This window comes from Lichenostomus cassidix, chromosome 4 (genome assembly GCF_008360975.1).
Source record: "Lichenostomus cassidix isolate B80296 chromosome 4, HeHo_3.0, whole genome shotgun sequence".
NCBI lineage: Eukaryota > Metazoa > Chordata > Aves > Passeriformes > Meliphagidae > Lichenostomus > Lichenostomus cassidix.
In genome coordinates this window covers 21,315,697-21,335,745 of record NC_139484.1, presented here as the reverse complement: position 1 = coordinate 21,335,745, position 20,049 = coordinate 21,315,697, and the positions used below count along the sequence as shown (strand labels likewise).

The 20,049-nt window shown below is 41.0% G+C and overlaps 1 protein-coding gene across 5 annotated transcripts in view; it reads left to right on the top strand.

Annotated features, from left to right (window-relative positions):
* Window positions 1-20,049, top strand: part of NR3C2 (nuclear receptor subfamily 3 group C member 2) — a 189,919-nt gene that overhangs the window by 122,389 nt on the left and 47,481 nt on the right. For all 5 annotated transcript variants that reach the window (XM_085058213.1, XM_085058215.1, XM_085058214.1 and 2 more), the window contains one exon: window positions 17,814-17,930. In XM_085058213.1, the coding sequence (XP_084914339.1) occupies window positions 17,814-17,930 (117 nt within the window). The remainder of the gene's footprint in view (window positions 1-17,813; window positions 17,931-20,049) is intronic.

Sequence of the window (20,049 nt, the reverse complement as noted above, 5' to 3'; positions counted from 1 at the left end):
TGCGTGTTTTCTATTACCGTTCCACAAAGAACGTGAGAAAGTCCTTGTTACTGTCACCATTCTTTGTGTCCTTGAAGCCTTCAATAACAAGCTCACAATGCAAGAACACCTGTTTTCCACAAGGAATAAGGTGGGAAATGCTACGTGTGCTTCTACAGCCCGAGGTGCCCACTTAGATTCTGCAGGGAAAGGTAGGTCTGAAGTATTGCCAGATAATGCAAGTGGGGATAATCCAAAATCCATATGCAAGTGTGTTACAGGGATTATGCAGTCCTTAATCCTAAAATCAGTATGCCTGTGAATTTCTTGGAGGCTTCACTTTAAATGAAGGTTGTCAACTGAAGAAGTGAAGGAAATCCTTAGAATTAAATTATTTCCATCCAGCTGTGGGACAAATGTAAGATTTCAGCTGAAATCAGAAACAAAGGTTTAGGAAAAGAGGGGAGAAGGGCCTCTGGCATCCAGCAAGGGACACAGAACAGGCCACAGCAAAAACATTTCTCCTGTTCCAGACATGGAGGTCACGCCTTACAGGGGACTTGCCAAGACTAATAAAGGAAGATCAAATTTAAAGTGAGAGGAAGATACTTGTTCAGAAAAAAGCCCTGGTGCTCAGGCCATCATGTCTTTGTCACAGACTGAGCTGCCATGTGTATGTCTAGCTTGTGCCCTTCTGCTATGCTTTTGCCATTTACTCTGTGCTTCCTCAGCTCTATGGCTCTGAGAAGAGGATGGTTTACAAACAGCAAATTCGGGAATGTGAGGAATATATGTGACAACCCAGGCCTGAGGGACACGGGGGTCATGTGGCTGAGCCTGTGAAGGGGTAGAATAGCAAACCTGCCTACAGAGGAGGGCAGTCAGGAAGGATTTTGGGGACAGGGGTCTAAACAGGGCCACATGCAGTAGTGCAGCAGCTATCCTGGAGCATGTTTTAGGAGGCTGCTGAAGTCAATCTGTTGCTTTTCTTTCCTCCTCCTTTCCTGCTGGACTTTCCCTCAGTTAATATGTACAGTGCAGGTATTATGTTTATTCAATGTTTGGTCAAATTTATTGTATGTCTCCATTTTCATTAATCAGCTTGTCAGGGTTTGGGGTTTTTTGGGAAATTTTTTTTGTTTTTTCCATGATATGTACACATACTGTACCTTTTGTTTCCTGGGAACCCTTGACCTCAGCAGAAGCGTAGCTTCTCGGTGCTCGATTAGCTGGGTTAATTCCATTTTGCACAACTATAACTAATGGCCATTTAAAACTGCCAGAAGCCCGCCATGGTTTTCTCCTCATGCCTGACCCTGTTGGGGAGCAGCGCATTAATCAGCGCTCTCTGTCACGGTTTATTGCTTAATGATGAGGGTTAACTGACCACTTCCTAGGAATAATGAAAAACAGAGGTCAGCAATCACTGGCTGAGCGGAGAGGAGCTCTTCCCACTTGTACTCCAACTCGTTCGTCCTCGGGCAGCGACAAACGTGCCCGCTCCACCACTTCAGCGTGAGCACTTATCTTTGAAATTCATCTTAATTATACATCAATCCCTGTCACGTGTTTACCCAATTGAAACAATCAAAACCACTGAGCCAGTTACCTAATTAAAGTCAGCGTAATCATATTTGCGGGAAAACATTGTTCGCTTTGGCAAAGCCTGTTCCAGGAGGGTTCTTGCAGCCGCAGTGCAACGTGTGGCTGTGGCACTGGAACTCCCCAGGCCAAACATTTTGATAATGGCTCACTAATCCGTGTCCCTTCCGAGCGCTGGAGTTTCGTTTTTGAGGCACAGAAACTGCCAGAGTAACCCTTACTTGCAGGTGCTGGTGGATACTAGGTCGCAAAGTCTTGCTGGCCAGTGGCACCCACGGCAAGATGGGCAGAAGTTACCCACTATTTGGCTGGGCTGGGCAGGGAATATGTCCTGCCCCACGTTAGTCTTCCCCCCATTGGCTATGGGGTATGCTGACCTCCCATTTTTGTATCCTTAAATTTTTATGGCTGCCAGTAGCTGTTTTCCCTATGCTTACAGAGAGTTGCAGAAGCAGGCTGTTTTGGGCTTACCCCTGAGATAGACTCAGTAAGTTAAGGCCCAGGGGCCATGAAAGCTTGTAAGCAGAGCTGGGAACATGGGCATCTGCTCCAGCTGCCTCTCATGGAGATCTGCACCCCAAGCAGGGGAGTGTCTGCCTCCTTGGAAAGCAGTCTCCTTTAAAAATGCTAAACACTCAGAAAAATCAAGCTGTGGGAGTGACAGGTCAGGCTCCGTGCATTAATAGACATTTATTTTTTGCCTTACTCTTTGCTTCCCTTTGCTTCTGCAACCTGTGCCTTGCTCCTCTTTCCTCCAAGCTGTTCCCTTGCTGCATCTTGAGAGTGTGAAGGGGATTTTCTGCATGCAGTCCCTGTGCCAAAGCATCGCCTGGCACATGGAAGAGATGGCTGGAGCACGAGCTCAGCTCAGACCCTCTGCCCTGGTCTGCGCTCTTTGCAGAAGGGAGCTTTGGAGGTTGGCAGCCAACCTCCACCAAAACCTTTGCAAATCATGTCACGTACAAACTGCAACTTTTCAGTATTTTATACTGTGATCCGTTATAATTTTAAGTGATAATGTATGAGATGGCAAAAGGCACATCTGTGGTATCAGAGCAGTGATGCTTCAAAGGGTCTGTCTCAAAGTGTGAAGGCTCTTGAGCTTCTCAAATATGTCTGTGAAAAATGTAACACGGGAGAAAACCAACATGTTCCTCCCTACCCTTATTCACAAACTTACTTTGCACTAAGCTCGGTGCTTCTAGCTGATACATTCTTATACTCGCAAAATAAAATTCAGCCTCAGGCTGACACACAGCATGGAAAATTTCAGCCCTAACTGCTAATGTGTGGTAAAGTTATAAGCAATAGAAAATGAGGTCTTAAAATGAGAAGTGTCAGGCAACCTTAACTATATGTAGACCTACCATATTCACTGATGATAATTTGGTTTTTGACAGATTTCAACCAATTTGCAGATTCTTTTTGACATATACTATACAGAGAAAGGAGGGGAAAGTCCCTGGAGTAGGACTCTCAGGCGTATAGGTATGACTGTAAGTAGTGAAAGCAATGATCAACCACACAGTCATTTTACCTTTTGCCAGACCTTTAAAACTGTGCTGCAGAATGTCCATAAAAAAAATAAAATCATAAGTTAAAATCAAGGCCCCAGTGCTCTGAAGCTGAGACCTGTTGACTTTGTGCCTGTTCTTATCTCATTCCTTAAGTCTGAATGCAGGTTGCAGAAAAATGTTGAATTAATAAAAATACTGCAGAACTTGTAGCTTAAAGCTTGCATCGCTTGCGTAAGCAGAAGCCCAGGCTAGCATGCTATTCAAGTATGCATAAAGAGCACAGTTTTAGTAACAAATGCTGACTTCTCAGTAAACATTGCAGATTTCTATTTTGTTTCCCATTTATGATCTAAGAATCTGTCCAGGGTATTTCTTCTGTGTAGTAGAACTATGAACTTTGCTTATTTGGAGCATCAAGAAATTATTTTAAGACCAAGCCAGGTGCAGGAGTTTGGGTTGGGGGTGTGAGGCTACAGGGTTACCTTTAGGATCACATTTCTGGGTGGCCTTGCCTACTGGTATAGGGGCTTGGGAATCCTATGTGCCCAAACATGGCTGTTGGCCTGGAATGTTGCTTGGGGATTCTATAGCAAACTGCATCCCAGTAGGCTTGTTTGCAGGCTGCCTGCAGCTGGACTTGGCTGGTTTTTGGCTAGGTTTTTTGTGGTTGGTTGTTTTGAGGGGTTTTTTTCCAGATCACATGCAAAACCTGTGTGAATGGTAATCGCCCGTTCCCTGGATCAGGCTCTGGCAGTCGCTGTATGACTTTTAAAGCGTCTTTCAGTAGAGCCCTGCTGACAGCCCAACAGTTATATAAAATGCTGCCTTCCTAAAAATCACTTCACAGCAATGTCAGTGTGTGAGGAGCTAGGTTAATCCAGTTACTTTCCTGCTGGGATATAATTTGTCATTTTGCAGAACCGTTCCACCTGGCTTACACAGTCTGGGGTAAAAATGTTTGCTTAGTTGGGTCTCTTTACCTGGACAGGATAACTTGGTGCTATATATGTTTGTGGCAAAGACTTGTGTAGATGGGTAAAACTGTTTTTATTGAACAGTCCTATTGTTTTACGGAAGATAAACTTTAAATGTGAATAACCCTTTTCATTATCAGCAGTAAAATGTGAAATTTCGAGCAATGCAATCTCCATCTTTTATGGTAGCTCATTTAGTCATAATTAATTCCTAGGAGGATTTTGCTGGTATGTAGCCTAAATTTTTTTTCCCCTCCTTAATCTTATTCTCTTCATCAGGTCAAAAATCTTTGTGTACTCTGTATTCTTAAAACCAGGCACATGCTCAGGTGCCCAAGGCAAAAGGGCTTAAGGCACGTGACTGGAGACTTGAACTAGGCTGTTATCATTTCCCGTCTCTAATTATCAGAGAAGTTACAGGCGGGTAAAGGGCTACTTTAAATTTTCTTGGTAAATCAGTCCCTCCGGCTTCTAATCATTTCCGTTCCACTTCTCTGGACTTCCTCCAGTTTGTTTATATCTTCCAGTAATGAAGTGCCTGAACTGCATACAGTATTCCAGGTGTGGCTGCAAAAGAAGTGCATGAACAGAGCACTGCCATGCCAGCCTGTCCCACTGGGTAATGCTTCTAGCAGAAAGAGCCAGGGGTCTCACTGGCAGTTGATTCTCCTCTGACACATTGCTTCTTGCATCCAGATTATCCTCCTATTCCTAGGTCACTTTCAGTGGTGATGCTTTCCAAATTTTGCCTTGTTACTGTGCCTTGTTAACTCTTTATTTTGGATTTTTCCCTTGGTTCGTGCAGTAGCGTTTTTTCCATCTACAATTTTATTGCTTGTTTCCTGTCTTTGCTTCCAGTTTCACTACACCCATTTGTATTATGTTTCTGTCCATACTTGTGCTGGCAACTCCTCCTCCTTTCTTCCTACTTCAATGACGTCCCTCTGATACTTCACAGGATATCTTCACAGTGTGATAAACTATCTGAATTTGGCAGTCACTTATCCTCGGCAGGAAATTGTTGTAGAAATTCTTAATGACAGAATTGGTGTAGGGTCTTTTCATCACATACATCTTGCCAGGTAATAACAATGAACTGGATTCTAGATTTCTTTCTCACTGTATAAACAGCTTTTTCAGGTGAGGAGCAGGGGGAGAGAGAGGTTAGTGGATAAGAAGTGTAGTGGATAAATTGAACTGGGCATTGTGCATCAGTGAATAAATAAAATACGTTTGCTGCATGAGTGCATCTCCCAGTGGTGTTTCCATTTTTGTGTATTTCACCCTTTAAAGGAAGTATTCCTGACCTGCTGGGTGGCTCAGCATCTTTGGGGACCATTGCCTAGGAACTGTGAGGGGCAAGGATGCTCCTGGAGGCAGGAGGAGTGCCCAGGAAGGAACTGCCAACCAGGACTGCATTTTTCTGCAAAGGAATAGTGGATTTCTTACACTGACGGCCTGATTTCCCCTTTTACTCAGTGTAGACATCTGAATGTGGGTAAATGGAGTTTCCCTGGTTGCATCAGCACTAGTGTGGAGAGGTCTTCTTTCTGCACCAGCTTCTCCAGGCTTGGAGGGGCTGTAAAGGCAGAGCAAGTCAGCCTCTGGTTATCTTTTTGTAGGTCTCTACTCCCTTTCAAAAACGAATTCACTTCCACACTTTGTCTTGTCTACTTTAACTTTGGTCTTCTGGTTAACTGAAAGTCTGTCTGTCTCTTTGGAAACCCCTCAAAAACCAGCAAACACCAATCTTTCCACATAACTTTTTAATTATTTCTGCATGCGAGTTTTGGCTGTGCTCCAACATTGAAATCATTATGCTGTTTCAGAGTGTAAATAAGTGGGACTGGATTAATAAATTGTATGAAACATGGTGCCACACTTCATTATAATCCACTTATCAAAGTGGAAAAACCTTTTAGTACATAAGTGCATCTGCTTTTAATTTTCATTTTGATCTTTTCTTTGTGTGTTTTCAGACACAAGTGTACATTTTCAGGGAGGCTTTTAATGCTGGTGCCTGGCAGTTTCAAAGTTACTTCTGAGGATGGCAAAACAGAGCCTAGCAAATTTGGGATGTATAAGGAAAAGCATAGGACTGGATTATCCTCCCATAACTATAAACTGGGGTGCAATACATCACAAGGAAATCTGACATAAATAGAAAGCAGATTTGTTTTTTTTGCATTAGTGATCTTTTTAAAATTTCCATTTTCTTAATACAGATTTTGTAATTTTTACTTACAAAGCATGTTTCAGACAAGTGGATTTTGCCTTTAGTCACTATCATTTTTCCATGATAAAACAACTTCTTTTGATGCCAGTAGTGAATTCCACCTTTTCCAGAGTACAAAATTCCATTGTGAGCCACATGGAACTGTGCTTAAACTCATACCATGGCTTTGCACTAATGGACCACCTCCCTCACCATCCCTTTCCTTCCTTGACCTCTCCAGCAAGCCTTAGCTCTGACAGCTGCTCCTGAAGAGACTGGACTCTGGCCCTGGCTGACTTCTGTCACTTTAATGAGGAAATTGCTGTATTTTATGAAAGTTAATCCAAAGTATTTTTGTGCTATTGATACACTTCTTGTAATCAATGACATTTCATTTCATGTGAGTTTGTATTAAATAGCAACTTGCAGGAAACTAAAATGAATTCAATCTGCTTAGTACTACTGGAATCCTAATTATGAAAAATTAACTGGAACTCTAAAAAAATCTGTTTTCAAACCTGCCTCTTTTGAAGTTAAATGGGAATAGACTAAAGGCCCTTCTGATTTTGATCTTCTTAAATGACTTGAATGCAAGGGGTGAGGATACATACCATGGAGGAGCAGCAACCCTAATGCAGGGGTGAATTCTGAATGTAAATTATGTATTAATCGGTCTTTAGTTTTCACTGAGCAAAACAAATTTTTAAATAACTATTATAGCAATTAGGCAGAATGCTCTTTGAAAGTAGAATAAAGTAATTACGTTTATGCCTGAGTTACGATGTTTTTATGCCCCAAGATAATTATTTTTCTATTGTCCTATGCCTCTTCTTTCAGTTTTGTTCTTAGTGGCCACCATCATTGGGGCTGAATTTTGACACATTCAGTTTTGCCTGAATATCCATTCCCTTATAGCAAAAGAAAAGTCTGATCCCTTCAAGATGTCACTCTGGCATAAGAATTACGTGTCTGAAAAGTTTTGTGTGCTTTAAAAGATGACTGGCTTGTTTGCTTCTATCTCCCAGTGGCAACTTTATATGTGTTGAAAATGTCAGATGCAGAGCAAATCATCCACGGCTTTGGTTGTTCAAGACCTAGGATAATTCCAGTGTGAAAGGTCACACCTCCATATATTTCTGTGGCAAAGCAAACTGCAATTCCTATGGAAAAGGTGCAGAAATGCAGGCATGGATCCAGCATGCAGCGTGGTGGCTGCCACCATGGCAAGCTTTTTTATCTCTTTTTTTTAATCTCTTAGAGGACATCTGGTGCTGGTGCTATGGCCAAGGTGTCAAATCCAGCATGCCTGGCTGAAGGGTCCATGGGGTTTTACTGGAGATGAGCTCCAGTAAAATTTGGGGTGGTTAGGCAAAGCTTTGGTGTTTTTGCTGCTCTGTGATGCCTTGCTCAGCCTCTTGAGGTCGGATGAGTAGGCAAAGGGTGAAGTGTTTGCAGGTCCCATTTAGAGGTTTTGGGAGCAAGGACTGGAGGGCACTGGGATCTGTGGCTCTGCAGCTTAGAAATTCTGCAACCACTTTGGGGAGTTGTGCTTGGAAAGACCTGCTCATCCAATTAAAGATGGAAATAGTGATCTTAATTGGTGTAATATTCTTTCTTCTACTTAATTTGCACTTTTTGTTTTAGGTTGTTACAGTATTTTAACAGTAAACATGCTGTGAAATTTCATTATAGTTGTCGGATCTTCTTTCTACTATCCCTGAATCCTCTTTCTTCTTTCTTCAGCTTTATCTGGGTAACAGAGAGCTGAATTTCCTTATAAAGATAAACAAATGGAGAGAGAAAAAGAAGAAAATAAATAGGGAGACAAGTACATAGTTCAAAGGGTAAAACAGACTCCTTGTCCAAAAGTCAGCAAAAAAATGCAGAGACCTTTTAAGTTCACCTTGGTGAGCATCTGATATTACTTTGGTCGACATTTCTGTGTTTGGGATCTTAAGAGATGGTGCTAAGAAGCTCTGTTGGGATGGTGTTGCTTGCAGCCTTTAAAAGAAAATTATTACTGACCAGGGTTCTAGAGGAAAATATTTGTCAACGTATGTGGTGGCAATATTTTAAATTGTTGCTATTATACATAATAATATTCATTATTATAAATTTAGCATATTTCCAGACTGAGCTGTAGTAAACTGTACATGAAAAATGCAAAAGAAAAATATGCTTTGAAGATAATGTGTCATTCACACAGAATAAAATTTATGATCTGCTGAGCATGCTAAATGCAAGAACACAGCAGACTTGAACATCAAAATGTTTGCAACAACCAAAGGGCAGCTAGTTTTAAAAACAAAAAAATTAACATTTTCACTGAGATCAAGAGTTGGGGAAAGTTTTACTTTGTGAAACAAACAGCCTATTTTTCTAGTATGATTTTTTATAAGTAGCATGCATCTTACTGAAGGAGTCAGCCTGGAACTACAGATTTTAAAATGGAGGTACAAAACATAGAATTAATGCTGTGCATCTTGATTTTTCTGTCTGTCCTGTGAGAAGTTCTCTCTTAGTTATGACTGCAAAGACAGTTGATACATTAATATATCAGTGGGATGGTGGGGCAGACTCAGAAGTTTGGAAGAATAAATAGAGTGTAACAGGCTTCATGGACACTTGCAAATACAAATGTTTTTATAGAGGTGAATATTTTCATTAGTGTTCACTGACTGATCATGGCTCAGGGAGCCAGAATCATTCAGAAATCCTTACATTACCAACTAGTGCTCCATATTGCAGAATGCTCCCCCCCACACCCTCTCAAACATTCCCTTAAATGAACTTGATATTTCACACAAATCTCATTTTACACTGTGTGCTTCCTGAAATCCAGTTGTAACAGTGAGCTATTTGTAGAGCAGGATACTACATCGTGTATGTCAGTGCAGCAGATTGGCTGACCACTTTATATCAGCAAAAAATGGAAGGGCATTTCAGTTGCAATTTAAGATTTTTGCATGATACTTATTTTAAAAAATCTTTCCAGACCTTTTGGACCATTTCTTGTACATAGAGATTTTCTATTAAAGTGCCTGCAAATTTGTAATATGTCAAGAATGCCTTATCAGATTTGTAGCATGGGAAAGCAGAACTAGCCATCATGCATGCAGCATGATTTCTTGTAAATCTACCTCTGCAGATAACAGCATCTAGAAGCTTTAAAAATATTCAGTTAAAATTTAAATCGAACTGAAAATTTGGAAACTTGCTGTGAGAGAAAATGCTGTAAAGTATTAGATGTGTGATTTTGTCAAAACAACATCCTCTAAAGCTCTAATTCTCACTCTCTGTATCACTGTATCCATTATAATCTAAAATCAAAAGCAATTGATCTGAAAACTAGTTTCAAAACAGAAACAAAATTATTTCACTTGATAACAGGAATATTTTGGTATTCCTAGATATTTTTCCTTGGGTTTTGTCCTAAACAGATTTCCAGTGCTGTGTGATTTCACTGAATCAGAAATGCTTTGCAGAGATCAAGTACTTTTCGTATTCCTCTTCCGTGCTGACATCATTCAGCATGTCTCTGACCACATGAAAAGGGAATTGTCTTGCAGTCCATCATGTGGCTGTGTTCAGACTTCCAGCCAGCTGAACGGAAACCTTGCTTAGCTCCTCTGGATTTTGGAAGGGCCCAGCTGTTCTCCTTGACCAACTGCTGATGGGCTGTTGCAATGAGCTCTGCCTTCTGTGGAGATGACAGTGGGAGCCCTGGGAATGGTTTCAGGACCTGTTTGGGGCATATCTTGTGTTGGTGGCTCACCCTGTGTGAATTAGAGGGTGGCTGGAGCACCACACACAGGCGTGGAGGGGATTTCAAAATTCTGCAGTGTGTTTTAAGCATGGCATAGGAGAATGTGCTCATGGACCTTAAATATGAGGTGTTTAGAAATATTTTTGTGCTCACTTGTCTTGCTGTCATTAGCAGGTTTCATCCCTGCTGGATGGTTTCTCCTGCAGAAAATAGTAGCCTCTTTTGGGCTACATCCCATGCTGCCTTGCCAAATTTCCTCTCTCTCCTTGATCCCTCTCATCGGTGCCCTTTCAGTCTGCTTAAAATAGTGAGTGAGAATCATTTTTATAACTTCTCGTCTCCTTTGCCAGGATCACCAGACCGTTCCAATTGTTTTTGTTAGCCTGGTCTCAGCCCAATGTGAAACCAAGTTTCCAGAGAACGTGAAGGAGCAGGAGACAGTCTCCATGTCAAAACTGGCAGAGCGATGGAGTCTTTGTTCTTAGGTGTGTGTAGGGAGTGCATAAAAGGCAACTGGTAAAGTTTGGCATATAAAGCATCTGGGGGGACAGCTCTTCTTGCTCCACTTCCAGAAAAAAAAAAAAAAAGGAATCAGCTTTATATTTGTGGTCGCTGTTGGGGGAAGCTCTGGTAGCTCATCTGTGAGCATCAGCAGATGTGTCTGTGCTCTTAAAAAAGCCCTTACTGGATTTGGTAGACCCTGTAGGAAATGGTGCTGGTGAGACTTAGTTTTTATCCCCTGCCATCAGTAATTTTAATATACTTTGTTATATTAAATCAGATGTAGCCATACCTTTAACTGCAGTGTAAATGTGCCCTGTGAAATCACCATTTATTGTCTGAACAGAGGAAGTCATTCATTTAGAAGGTAAATGAGAAGACCAAAGAAAGAGTTACAGTAAGGGGTAAAAGTCTTGAGAATGGAAGTAGGTAAAAAAAAATGGTTGGAAAACAAATTTTATTGAAGAAAAATGAAGGGGAAGTTGAACGTAAAGGAGACTTAGAAAAACATCATTAAAATAGCAGATAAAAAATAATCCAGTAATATAAAAGGGTAGAGAAAGTGAAAGATATCTTGAGATCTAGAAGTAGCAGAAGGTAATTTAGAATGAGAAGCAGGCAGGAAATATCCCAGATGTGATGAATATTTTGCCAAAGTCAAAACAAATTTTAATTAAGCCTCTAATTTATTATAAAGGAGGGAAAGCTCTAAATTCTTGTTTCAGGGAAGGATTGAAATTATACCTATGCTATAAGGACGCTGTAATAATGTTAATAATAGACCAATATTGTCATTTTGTCAGATACAGCCTTGGTCTGCAGCCGAAAAGCATGTTGTCTGGGAATGCTGGGGGCTGTGGAGTAATAAGGGAGATAAACCCTGAATTTGGGAAACCCTGAGATTCAGTATCTAAAATACAAACCCAGAGCATTTGCTATGTAAAATGAAGGGACAATGTTCATATCTAACTCGTGTACAATTGCTACGGCATTTATAAGCTCATTCTGCGCTACACATAAATCTCAGAATGAGGAATCAAGTTTATTAGTTCACCGTGGTCAGACTGGACTGGTTTAAACAGAGCTGAGGAAGTTAATTATCCAATGTCTCAGGTGGGTCTAGCAATGAGTAACTAGTTATGGAGAGAGGGACTGGAGCTGTGCTGGGGGGACAGGTCCTGCTAGAGCAAGCGGATGGATGGCCGGCTGGGAGGGACTGCCCTAATCTCTTTCCCAGGTTGTTCGAACCAGTTCAAGAGCAGTAAAACAAGGTTATGTAATTGACATGTGATGTAGCCTAAAATAGTGACTGCAAACATAGGCTGCTGTTGCTGGGCAGTTGTCAACTGCTTTAAAAAAAAAAAAAAAGAAACACCCAACCCAAAACAAAAAAAAGCGCCCTCAACTGTGTAACAAATGGACATTTGAAATGAAAATGCAGGTCTCATTTCCATTGACTATCAGGCTTTTTTTTTTTAATTGTAAGAAATAGGGGTTTTGCAAAAACTGAAATTTGAAAAGAGATTCGTCATCGTACTTATCGTGCTGATCTATTTGAGAGTACCTGCCTGCTGCAGATGGTGAAATGAAAACCTCAGGTATATGCAGTTTGTCCCTTGATAGTGTGATATGACTCCTGTGAAACAGGAAATCCTTTCCTGTATGTGGAAAATCATTGTGGTAAGCCCTAGCAATAATTTTATTTGTATACTGGCCATCAAAAGTAGAAACAGTTCATTTTTATTAATTGGAGGAGCTTATATGGATGCAGAGGCATCATCGGTTTCACAAATTCTGTGAGGGTTTCAGAGCTGGTTGAAAGGAACACATCACATAGCTCAGTGAGCACGAATGAGAGGTTGGGATGTGCACATTTTGTGATTCCTTGCTGTGGGAGGCAAAGCCCTTCACTGGGGCTGTACCAGAAAGCAGAAAAACCTGGTGTTAAATTCTGTTTGCTGAGCAGATATTCCTGAGGTGAGAGACTTCCCTTAAAAAATCCTGATGATTTTCTGCAGCATGTTTGCTTTGTCTTTAGCAGGAAAGATCTGTGGCTCAGGTTGGAAGGGATGCACGGGCTGGGCTTGTGCAGTCTGACAGGCTGGTGGGAAAAGGGAAGGGACAGTGTTAAGAAACAAACGTTATTTATTCCATAACGCTTTTATATGTATCATTGCTGCTGTGGAGATAATCTTCGCAGTTGGGAAATATTACAGAAACGAAGCACTTATTCCAGCCTAGAAGCTACAAAAGGGATCCTAGCTCTTACATGCAGATCTGCAAGGCAGGGCTGGAGGTGGCTTCCAGCTCCTCAAACCCTGGAAGAAGGCTTGGCATTCTGGCAGCCTGCAGGGAGAAGACAACTTTGCCTGCAATTTTCTGAGTCAAAGTATTAATTCTCATTGTGGAGGAAGAAGAAAAATTGGGACACTTTTCATGCATTTTGATGTGCCTCAGTGAGACACTATTTTAAAAGCTCAAGTTTTTTTCAAACTACTTCTGCTTCATTTGGTCCTCAGCTGCAGCTCCTGCTTTCTCACTTTGCTGTCCTTTTGCAAGGCTTCCTCAGTTTCAGGACCCAAGGCACATTCCCGTTTCAGACGTTGGACCCTGAGTGGATTTTGGACTTTTTCTTTGCCTTTCTCAGTGGATGTTGCAGTGAGTGTGTAGGAGAGGAACAAAGAGAGTTGCCTGCCCAGGTAAAAGCAGGAAAGAACATGTGGAAGGCAGCGGTGCCCCAGGAGAGGAACTGGTCATTAGTGACACACAAGCGAGCATGAGTCAACAACCTAATGCCATTGCCAAAGCCAGCTCTGGTCCAGGATTGCATTAGCAGGGCTGCTGTGTGTGCAAGATGCAGGAAATAACCATTTTATTGGCCTTAGTGATGGTGAAACTCAGCAAGAAAAATGCTCCCTGTTTTAGGAAAGGGGCTGGAGGAGAATAGGAGGAATTGACGGATTTAGAAAGCATGATCTACGAGGAAAGATTGAGGATTTGTTTAGCCCAGCAAAGAGATGGGGAACATAAATCTTGTGATAGGCAGGAGGTTGTTGTAAGAAGGTGGTGATCTATTACTCTGAATGTCCATGGGGGGAGTATGAATATCTCTTCCAGTCACAAAATATTCCCATTTGGGTGAAATGCAAAGGGAAAAAATACGACTTCAAGAGTGGCTAATCACCAGCCTAATCACACAGAGCCTGTAGGGAAGTTGCAGAACACCTTTCTTTAGAAGATTTTAATACAAATAGAAAGAAAACTAAAAACTTGCCTGAACTGTTAAGCTAGTCTGATCGTGCTTCCTTGAGTGGGCTTGAATTAAACAGTCTTTGGATCCTCTTCCAGCACTACGCTTTTTCTCCTTACAAAATTTAACACTTGATCATAGTAAGTTGCTATTTTAGCATGAGAGCAGAAATGTAGAATACTCCTTAATGACTTGCAGTTCCTGACTTAGACTTCGAAAAACTGGGGGGCAAAAAATAATTTTTAGGAGGAAGATAAAACATGTGGAATGTTTCAGAAATTTCTGTAATTTTCTAATTTTGTCCTAGACAGGAACAGAAATAATACTGACAAGAAATGTCTACATCTGTTCCTTTTGCAGCCTTACCTGTGTGGAAGTGGAGTGCTCTGCACACGTTCATCTTAGCAAGTCAGTTTTGGGGACTGGTGGCTCAATCACTGTTGTAGAGTTTTAAAAGGGGGAAAGGCACAACTTCTGCTGTAGCCTCATTTTGGCAGTAATTCATAGGCCAAATAAGAGCAGCTTTTTCTCCTCCCCTCCTTTACAGCTGAATTTTGCTTATTCAGGAAAACTCAGTAAGAGTGAAGACTGAATTTTATGAATACTTCCTTTTTGTTTTCTTTTGCAAACCTATAAAAGCAGGAAATTATAGAGCCTTTGGAGGTGAGAGTTGGAAACATTAAAATCTCTTTGTGTGTACATTTGGTTGTGTCATTCTGTGGTACGTAGTGGCACAATAACCTGGAAAATGCAGACTTTAATATTCCTCTAGCTCTACTGTTAAGAGAAAAGATCTCAAGTTCTTACTGTGTAACTGTGTTGTACCTACTCATTATTTATTTTGAACAGGAAAATTTTCCTTGCATCTTTTGTATCTTGTATTTCAGGTGGAACAGGAATTAGCTGGTGTAAATGCTCTTAATGATGGCATAAGTAAAAATTACTTTCATCTTAATGCATTTAGCACATGGGAGATGAGAATTCAATATCTGCTCTGTCACTTTCCAGCCCACTTGTGGGTGATTGAACAGGATAAAAAGAGCAACTGGATTAAGCGAAACACAAACTGCACAAGGCAGATCAATACATCTCTTGAAAGAGCTGGAGATCTCATACCACAAAAGCATCAGCCTCTCTTCAGGATGGCCTCCATCACCTCGTTGAGGTCCTGAAGAGCCCTGGAGGTCTCAAGAGCACTGCATCGGTTTCAGATATGTAGGGTTTTGGATTGATCCTGAAGTTGAGGGGCCTTAGTGAGGCACAGATGGGACATACTGATTCATTATGGGTGTCTTTGCTGGCTTGCTTTACAAAATTGGTTTTATTTGCAATGCACCATATTTGATTGCATGTAAGACTAAAGCCAATTTTTTTTTTATTGTAGATGTTAACTGAAAAACTGTTCATTATTATTTTATAGCTGTACTCTACATAGAGGGTTTGCTGGAGTGTTGATCTATACTGGTTTTTATAAGGGTTTTCAAGTTACTTCCGTTAATATAAGGTTTATGATGGCTATGGGTTTTTAGGATTTTTTAGAAATAAAAAAAAATTGAGAAGATGATGTTGGCTTGGAAAGACCTTTGCCTTGCATACTAGAAAAGGAATTTACAGATTTTGTACCACACATTAGTACTCAGAAATGCATGATTCAAAAAATGATGAACCTTTACTAGTAAAGTTGTTTTCTGAAAGTCTTTGATCTTGATCAGATAGGTCAGAAAGCAATAATTGCAGGCTACCTAAACCATTCCAAGGGTGATTTATGGAATAGTCTCCTGTTGTGGGAATATTTCTTATGAAGCTATGTTGCAACAGTGTTGGAATGAAAGACTTCCACAACACTTAAAAATGCAACCCAAGTAATTATCCTGAAGTGCATAAATGGTAACTTTTTTAGTAAACCCATTAGCTTTTTAAAGCAGTAGTGAAAAATGTTGACTTAACAGGTATACATTTTTTTAGCACAAACTGCCTTCAGGGTAGTTCTGCAGTGGGGTTCATTTTGCAGTGTTGGAGCTGACTTGTCTTATTAATAGCCTGCACCCGCCTGTGGAAGCCTAAAAATGGTATTGCAGTAGTCTGAGGTACAAAGGACATTGTATGAGTACTGAGCAAGTGCACCTGCATTCCTGGCAGAAAATAACCATTTTTCCCTTTTCTCCACAAAAAAAGGATGGTCAGCCAGTATTTGTAAGGACATATAAACCACCTTTATCATGTGTATCACAGTTTTAAATGCTGTTTTTTCCTTTTGTGTTACTTTTATGCTATCTGTGTGATAGTTCTTTAGGGGATGTGCTCAAGTCAGTTCAGAGCAAAAATATAAAAAGGAATTTAGTCGACTCTTCACTTTCATGTCTATTTTGGTATAGATCACATCGTAAAATAAGCATTGGGTGATACACAGGTTTTCATTTTGTGATTAGCTGAGAACTTTATCTTTTTCTTGTTTAGCCGGCCTACTTAAAGGCCAGCTGACAGTGGGGCTGTCACTATATTGTACAACTTGATTTTATGCCTGATGTAACTTAGTCATGAATAATTTTGCTGAAATTTTGTTCTTTTTCATCTGTCATAGTGCTAGGTGAAGTCCCTTAATAAAACCCTTATTTGCCCATCTGCTTGTTCTTTGAATGTCTAAAGCATAATCTCAATGATGACACCTTTGTGGTACTGCAGTAACACTGTAAGTTACTCAAATAACATTGCATTTCTTTGTGTGAGATGCTCAGTGAAGAGATTCAAGAAACATCCCAAGTTTCAGTTCACTGTCTAAACAGATAACATTGTAAGGCTGAAGGGAAGGCAAGTGCAGAGATAGAAAATGACTTAGCTGAAGTTTTAAGGCAAAGTCCTGAAAGAGCCCAAAGTATAAGCCAGGTCTCCTGTGTCCCATAAATACTCTCTTTGTCTTTCCCTAGGAAGCTTATGAGTATTGTGGAAAACAGCTTGGCAAACATATTTTATGCCTCTTGTCCTGCAGCAACTCTGTCCCCTTATGGAGCTCATCTTCATTTCCCCTCCCTGCCTGTCAGCCCCTGCCTATTCCAGTGCAGCTATTCTCCTGAGTTCTTCTCGGGCTTTCCCTCCTCTCCCACAGCTGCTGCTTGCTTTGGTCATTGGCATCAACTTTAATATTATTTGCACATCTCTTGGGTTTCTGCACATTTGTTCTGGCCACCCCAGATCCCTGTGTGCCACCTCTGGATCAAGGCAGCAGCTAAAATAATCTTCTCCTCTTGCTTCTGCTGTCACGCTACACCAACCCCTCGTAGCTTCCTTTGTTCTTCCACATCAAATTCAAGCTCCAGCCTTTGAAAAGGCCACGTGGTAGTGCCCTTGCCTGAGACATTGCATCCGATTGCTCTACTTGTGTTCCTCCCATGGAGCAAAATGCCTTTTGAGTCTCCAAGGTCTCAAATGCCAGCCTTTTCCCCTGGTTGCTGTGTATTTCCCTTTTGCATTAAATACGTGCTGTCTCTTCAGGAGTGCTTCCGTGGGGCTTTACAGAAATGAAATAATACAATTGTGGTTTAAGCCTGGTTGAACTGATTGAAGAGCATGGAGTGTATTGGGAAAGTGAACCTCTGCTGTGCATTTCGGCTTTATATCCTGAACTTCTTGAGCATGAGAATGTACCCCAACTTAGAGTTGTCAGACTGCTCTGTGATACAGCACATCTGAGAAGATTTGAAAAAGCTCAAACCAGTTGTTTGTTTCTCGCTAGAAGAAAAATTCCAGTCCTGTTTAGGAAAAAAAAAAAAAGAAAAGTAATGAGATGTCTCTTGAGAGTGACACCAAAACTCCTTCCCAAATTAAAAAGAAGAAATGCTCATAATAAAGGCCCATGACAGCTCACCAAGATCATTTGGAAAGGGTAAAGAATGGAATTTGAAATGTCTTAATTAATAAGGATCTCAAAATGAGTGCAAAACAGCAGAGAAGAACCAATTGAAATTATGTAAATACAACCTCTAATAATGCATTTTATTTTTGGTTTATTCAGGCCAGCACAATTACCTGTGTGCGGGAAGGAACGACTGTATAATTGATAAGATTCGGAGGAAGAACTGCCCAGCCTGTCGATTACAGAAATGTCTGCAAGCTGGAATGAATTTAGGAGGTAAGCAGAATATTAATAGTTTGGTCTCTTAATTTGATTACGTGAAAACATTGGAAATGTGCAGCCTTTTTATAGTTCTGGCAGCTGCAGAATCTCAAAAGTTTTAAAGTGGGATTATCCTGAAGAAGTGCTTAATAGCTAATGAACTCTATTGTCATTCTAAATCGGGGTTTGGAGATATGTATTTTATGGTACAGAGAAAAGAAAAGTGGGTGTTTTATGATGATAGTAATTTTAGTAGAATACCATAAGCTAAAAATGTTAAGGTTTCAAGTATTGCATGGGGTTTTGGGTTTTATTTGTGATGAGCATTCTCTAGAACGCTGAAAAACATGTGACACCATCATGAAAGCAAATTCGCACACAGTGAAACCTCTCAACTTCTTTGTTGCTTATTTAGCATTTTTATTGATTTACTTCTGTGACTGTAAGGATGTGCAATAATTTTGATGATGTTACTGCATTGTTCATACACCAACAACAGCAAGGCAAAATGTTTTCTTATTAATTATCAAAAGCATACTGAAAAAAATGTGATAACAAAATTTTTTTTTCTGTTATTTTAATTCTTTTGTGGTAATGTTGATATGTTTCTGGCTGTGCTTCGGTGGTTGTCCTGTCCGAGGTCATCATCTGGGCAAATGCTATTACAAAGGCCTTTTCCCCGCCACTCCTGTGTTTATTATGTTGTCTGTGAACAAGGGTTTGGATACTGCTGCAGGTCCTTCCACTGATGTACAGAGTTACTCTTCCCTTCGAGTGTTTTCACTGTACAGAAAATTACAACATGGCCACATTAATTCCTCTCTATATGATTTCCTATGTCACAATTTACTTTCTGTCCTCCTGGACCTATTCTCCTGGCAGCTGAGTTTAGTTCTACAGACAGATTTAGCTGTCTTTCATAGGTTATATGCAAAATCATGGTTCCCCCCTGCTGCCTGGTCCCTTCTTCTACCTCCCAGACTTTTTCTCTCTTGTCTCCTGGCAGAAATACTCATACAAGCCACATCTTACTTTTTGAGAGAGATTGAGAGAGAGTAGCCCTGTTAAGATCTCTCTCAACCCCTTTTCTAATTTTGAGATACTGCTTTGCACCCCAGGCCCCTTATTTCCTTTTCCCAAGGGAAAACAAGGCCAGATTGTGGCATGCTGGGGAGATGACAGCTTTCCCTTGATTTTGATCTGCGCTGTTCAGCCTTCCAAGGGAAACAGAATGCACCTTGGTTTGATGAAACAGCAGCTCCCTGGGAGCAGCTCCTTCATCCCAAAAAACTAGTGCTGAAAATGGGTGTGGAGCAGGACGGTCAGCTCTGTGGAGTGCTGGGAATGTTGCTGCATCCTGCCAGCAGCTGGTGTGGGGCATCCTCCCTGGATGGGAGCATACAGCTGGCACACAGCTGAGCTTTGCAGTTCAGCTGTTACAGTGATTTTCATCACATAGAGAAACTTCAGGTGAAATTCTCACCCCTCATCTGATCCCTTTATGCCACATAAAGGAGCTAGAATGGCATAAAGGAGGTCTTTCTGTCACTGCCCTGAATAGGATGGCAGGGGAACAGTTCTGGATTTCCATGCACTGCAGTTCCTTCTGCTTGGTCAAAGAGGGAAAGGGCAGGTTGGAGGGGGCAGAAGAAGGGAGGGCTGCCAGAGAGGTAAAGCACCTGCAGCCCAGAGGCAGCATTATTATTTGGAGAGCCCCAAGGGCTGCCAGATCATGCTGATGGACCTCCCAGCCTTTGAGCCAGCCCAGCTCTGACAGGAAATGTTGGGAGCTTAAGGATTTTTCTCTGCTTAGGCCATCTGTCTCCAGTGGTGAGCTCTGTGTTGGGCATCTACAGAGGAGCATCTCAGTTTTGGGGACTTCTCTGTGCTGCTGCAGGGGATTTCTGATGCGGTGGAGATCATAATAAAAAATGGAGGTGTAAATGGCAAGAAGAGATACTATTTCATGTTTGAAAACTGATTTTCATATAAAATGTCAAGGTTTGATACTAAAGAACATTTTTTCATAATTAACTTGACTAGAATTAGTATGCTTATATTATTATGAAGATACATCATGAACTGTAGTTTCATGGGGTCAGCCTGGTTTTGCCAAGCATATACATTACTCCAA